This window comes from Myotis lucifugus, unplaced genomic scaffold, assembly GCF_000147115.1.
Source record: "Myotis lucifugus unplaced genomic scaffold, Myoluc2.0 scaffold_208, whole genome shotgun sequence".
Lineage (NCBI taxonomy): Eukaryota > Metazoa > Chordata > Mammalia > Chiroptera > Vespertilionidae > Myotis > Myotis lucifugus.
This window is the reverse complement of record NW_005871256.1, coordinates 200,969-206,483: the sequence shown is the minus strand read 5'-3', so window position 1 is coordinate 206,483 and position 5,515 is coordinate 200,969. Positions and strand designations below refer to the sequence as shown.

The window sequence follows — 5,515 nt, the reverse complement described above, 5'->3', positions numbered from 1 at the left end:
TCACAGAGATATTTTCCTCATTGATTTTTAGAGAGAGTGGAGGAGAAAGGAAAAGACAAGAAATATTCATGTGAGAGAAAGACATCAATTGGTTGCCTCCTGCACAGGCTGGGATCAGGGCCTGCAACCCAGGTACATGTTCTTGATGGGAATTGAACCCGGGACCCTTCAGTCCGCAGGGCGGCGCTCTATCCACTGGACCAAACCCGCTAGCGGCCCAGTTTGGTATTTAAGGCCCTTTGCCACTTGCCTAATTGTAACTCCTCTGGCCTCCCCCACCCCAGACCCATGGCCACGCCCACCAGAGCCTCCCACTTCGCAAACTCCCAACACACCCCGCGGTGCCCGCCCTCCCACCCGCCTGTCACTGTGCGCACAGCTGCCACCTCCATCCTCACCCAGAGGCGCCTCCATCGTGCGCACCTGTGCATTGCGGTGGCTTCTGTCTCAGCCTCCCGCTCCCTCCGATGCCTAGCCACCCAGGAAAGGGTTGCGACCAGTACTCCATGGAAAATGGGCAGAGGCAGGAGGTAGTCCCAGAAAGCTCTTCCACCAAACCCAACCCAAGCCAAGCCGCGGGGTTCCCACCTGTCCCCCCGGAGGCCGCGGGGCTGGTCGCATCCCGTCTCTCTGCTCTGCTCTTAGGCCCTACGTGGACCTGGTGAACCTGCTGCTGACCTGCGGGGAGGAGGTGAAGGAGGCCGTCACGCACAGCGTGCAGGCGCAGTGCGAGCAGAACTGGGGCAGCCTGTGCTCCATCCTCAGCTTCTGCACCTCGGCCCTGCAGAGGCCGCCCACGGCGCCTCCCGAGCGCCACCTGCAGGCGGACCGGGCCAAGCCCTCCCGCGCCCACCACGGGGACGCGGGCACCCGCCTCTCGGAGCCCAGCAGCAGGGAGACCGGCCGAGGTGCCAAGGGCGAGCGGGGCAGCAAGAGCCCCCCAAACGCCCACGGCCGGGGCCGAGCGGCCGCCCACGGGGCCCAGGGAACTTCTGGGAGCAGCGAGTGGGAGGACGAGCAGGCCGAGTATTCTGACATCCGGAGGTGAAACCAGAGGCCTGGCTGGGAGACCGTTCCTCCACGCCGTCCATTTTCTTCTCTGTGGACATTCCAGAACATTTGCCATTGCAGAGGGGGATGCCCCGCGCAGGATCTGGAGGGGACTGCGGACTGGATGCAGGTGTGTGTTGGCGGCATGAACAGGTGCGGTGGAGACTCCCCAGGCGGCGGCGAGGTCCGGCGGGGCCCACACTTGCGCCTTGAGAAGCGAGAGCGCCACGTGCGCTCCCTGTGGCTTTGTCTTCTCTCCATCCGTGGAGCACTGGGCGCGACCTGCGGCTTCCTCTGCTGGGGGTGGCGGTGGGCACCCCCGCCCCACCCCCCGGGGCTGGATCGGGCACTTGGGAGGCAGCGGATTCCAGTGCAGGAATGGACCTGAAGATCTCGCAGGGGCTGAGCAGGGTGGAGAGGAGGCAGGGGCCGTGTGGGTGCCGGGTGCCAAGTGGAAGTGGAGTTTCTTGCATGGGACCTGGAGGTTTGGAGCTGCTTTCCGGGAGGGGAAGGCGGGAGGGTGAGGGTTCTAAGTGTACCTTCTGAGCCATTGTTCTGACTGGGGCACCCTGTCCGAGGGCGTGGCCCCTGTGTGTGTGTATTTTAACCACTGCTTCGAGTCTCGATGTCACTTTTTATTTATCTAGTTACGGCTACATATCTGTCATCTAAATAAATGGCTTTCAAACCAAGCAACTGGGTCATTAAAACCAGCTCAGAGGAAAAACAAACAAGAGGCGCAGCCCATCTTTGGGGCTGGTTGGTGTGTGTTTGTTTAAGTGCTATTTTAAAAGGAACTCCAGAGCCACGTCACTGTACATCTTACTGCCTGGTGGGGCTCGTAACCACTCAGGGCGAACCCCACACACGGAGAATCTGCCCTCAGCATCTCGGCATCTCCCCGGGACCCCCGCCAGCCTGGATGCCGGGAGGCCACGCTGCGAAGCTGGCCCCTCCACGCTGGAGGATGGACTCGCTAATTCCCATCAGGGAACACCGGCCTTTCACACACACGGAGGGGCGGCCAAGCATTTGGAGGGCCAGGGCTCTCCAGATCTGGATTGGCCGTGTTGCAGCGAGGAAAGGAGGCAGTGTGGACCGAAGACAGGCAGGGAGGAGGGCAGAACCGAAACTCCCCGGAGGAATGGATCAGAACCGTCTCTTGCAGTTGCTTCCAGTGTTTCAGACAGAGCCCTTATCTTTCCTCTGCGGACGGGCGAGAATGAAAGGGTGTCCCTTCAGCAGCCAGCCCTCCACCAGGAGCCCCGCTGGCAGGCAGGGGGCAGGGTTCTGGGCCAGTCCTTCTAGAGCAGGTCGCAAGCCTTTTCTGGACAGATCCCGAGAGGCAATACCCTGATCTCAGCTTGGCGGGGCTGCGGGTTTCTGTCGCCGCCTCTCAGCTCTGCCACGTGGCACGAAAGCATACATACCCGGTCGACACATCGCAGGCTGGGCTCCGCGCCAACACCGTGCAACAGGCGCCCAACTGGATCCGGCTCGTGGGCCTGGGTTGGCGGACCCCTGTTCCAGTGAACGAGCAAAAAAACATGCATCCCCCGTTTCTGTCAGCTCCCAGCTCGCCCTGCAAGCAGCTAAGGCCAGAGATAAGCAAACTAAATGGACCCACTCCAAAGTGACTGGCTGCAGGGAACGCCCTAACCCAGAGCACAGCTCGCGTTTTTGACCCCGATCACTGCTGCCGGGACTCGGTGCCGGAGGGTCAACCCCCCCCCCATCTTTTATGACCCGTGTTGGGTGTTTGTTGGGGGGAGGGGGGCGAATTGCTGGAGAGAAAGAGCTGGAGCTGCAGAAAGCAGAGGCGATGGTGCACTTAATCCGGCTCTGCCCGCGGGCGGGGGGAGGACCGGTGTGTCAGGCTCTGCCATGGGAACCGAGCGTAAACCGTGGCCGGCTCATGCCACGGGCCCGGCAGCACGCTGACTGTGCTCCTTACGTCACCGGGAGCTGAGGCAGCGCCTTCTCCCTCGCTGCTGGGTCAGCTGTTCATTTGTCCGCCGGCGGCTGGGCTGGACGTGCGGAGGCATCACTTGGCCCTTCCCCTCGGTGTCGACGTGTCACGTGCGGCTTCGATGGTGAACATCTGCCGTGTGTATGTACGGCCTCGGTGTCTTCCCCCGAAGGTGTGACGTCGCTCACTGTGTTCCCCTCGACCCCTGCACCGATCTCTGCTGTCTGTTCTTCCTGCCGCTGGTGTCTTCCGGCTCCACGGCCGGGTGGCCAGGCTTTCACTCTGGTTCCTCAGGCTTTGAGGCCGCTGATAGTATCTATGGCGAAGGTTCCTCTGCTCAAAACCGACGGAAGTCCGAATTCCCGTGAGCGCCGGCAGACAGGCGTGTGTGTGACAGAGACGTCAGCAAAGCCGTCATTAAAAACAGAGCCGGCGCCGGGGCTCCAGGCTCCGGACGTCAGACGAATCTTCTCCGAGCCCCTCGGAGGAAGGATGTGATTTCCAAATAAAGACGCGAGTTTATTTTGAGCGCTGCACCCTGACGGGATGAGCTGAACACCTCTCCTTTGTGTCGACCAAGAGCCCTGTTCTGAAAGCAGATGGACGACTGAATCACCTGGAAGGCTGGCACCCGGCGCTAAAGAAACAGCACCGTCCCGGACCTGCAGCGACCTCCCGGCACAGAGACCTGTGAAGGCCACCACGGGAGGCTCCGCCGGCACAACCGGGCAAACGGTGCTCCCGGCCCGTTTCCCGAGGAAGAGCCGCAGAACCGGCACCACGCGCCCCGCTGCGTCCCCATGTCTGTGTCGGGTCTGGATTCGGGCAGCAGGGCCTGGACACGGGCACACGGCATGGTTTCCTCGGAGCAGCAATAAAGGGTTCAGATAAATGGCTTCCCCTCGTGCAGTGTCATTGTCTGGGAGGGCTGCGAACAAGTGGGCCTCGGAGTCCCTTGAAAATGCCGGACACTGCCGTGGCCGGTTTGGCTTAGTGGATAGAGTGTCGGCCTGCGGACTGAAGGGTCCTGGGTTCGATTCCGGTCAAGAGCATGTACCTTCGTTTCGGGCACATCCCCAGTGGGAAGTGTGTAGGAGGCGGCTGGTCGATGTTTCTCTCTCATCGATGTTTCTAACTCTCTATCTCTCTCCCTTCCACTCTGTAAAAAATCAATAAAATATATTTAAAAAAAAAAAAAAGAAAAGAAAATGCCGGACACTCGGTTTACGGGGAGGGGAGCCAGGTGAAGGAGACCCCCTCCTTCCGTGAGAGGGACCCTGTCCAAAAGCCCACCTGGGTCACCCAGACCCAGAGGAGACGGAGTGCCATGCAGCCGGCCCGTGGCCATTAGGAGGTCCCCGTGCTCTCTCTGGTCTCACCTTTGAGCCTCCTCAGGGGCCTGGCCACCTGTTCTCAGACTGAGTCTGCGCAGAGGCCACTGGCCCGGCAGGGGAGCTCGCCGCCTCCACCCCCCCACTTCCTGGCCTATTTAGACTGGCTCACCGACTCCGCGCAAAGCCTTTTGCATACACGATCTCATCCTATGTCCCTCAGGCCGCAGGTATGATCCCCTTTTACAGATGAGGAAATCGAGGTATAGGAAGGTAGAGGGACTTGTCCCCAAACCGTGTGCCCAGCGCGTGGGGGCTCTGAACTCAAACCCAGATCGGCGACTCTAAGCCCACATACTTCTCACCACAGGCCTAGATTCGCTGTACTCGGTTTATTTTTAATTTAAACAATCCGTATTGCTCCTATTTTACACGAGGCCTCGAGAAAGAATAATTATACTCTCCTATTTATAGCACCGGCCTCCGAGGAGTTCTGCCTCAGGACAGAGAGGAAAACGGAGGCTCGCCGTCCTCTGCAAAGACGCAGACAGGGGAGAGCGAGGGAAGCGAGCGTCCCCCTGCTTTCCATGCGCCGGGCCGCCTTTCCCAGGCCCTGCTCTGTGCCGGGAGGGAAGCATGGGGAGCCGCTGGCTCTGTGACCCGCAGCGCGGCTTTCTGCTCTGAGCCCACCGGTGGCCGGCCCCGTCGTACAAGCCAGCGCCCCTGATGTCGCCCCGTCACCATCCTCACCATCGCCTGCCCCAGGAGCTGCTGGGCTTTGCAGATCTTATTTCTAGGCCCCATTTCACACATGAAGAAACCGAGGCTCCAGGGCACGTTAACCCGCCCGGAATGGGCGCCCTCTGCCCCATCTTCCTCAGCATCTTGCACCCCAGGCGTGAGAACGAGGGCGAAACAACCGCGTTCGGAACGCAGCTGCTTCCCCCCCCCCCAGCCCTTCCCCCGCTCCATCCACCGGGAAGGGGCAGGCCGTGGGGGGGCGTGGGGGTACAGAGGGCTTCCGACAGGCTGGCATCTAAGCAAGTTTCCGAAGAAAGCTGGAGCCACGCACCCCGAAGTCTGGAGACAGAAAGCTGAATGTGTTCTGAAGTCAACCAGAAAGAAAGCCCCCGCTGAGGGGGGTCGGGGGGCGCCTTGGCCCGAG

At 61.0% G+C, this 5,515-nt stretch overlaps 1 protein-coding gene across 1 annotated transcript in view; it reads left to right on the top strand.

The window, feature by feature from the left end:
* Positions 1-3,915, top strand: part of STC2 (stanniocalcin 2) — a 14,990-nt gene extending 11,075 nt beyond the window's left edge. Inside the window, exon 4 of the mRNA XM_006097663.3 lies at positions 646-3,915. Coding sequence (XP_006097725.1) covers positions 646-1,048 — 403 coding nt within the window. The 3' untranslated portion in view covers positions 1,049-3,915. The remainder of the gene's footprint in view (positions 1-645) is intronic.
* Positions 3,916-5,515: the final 1,600 nt, after the last annotated feature.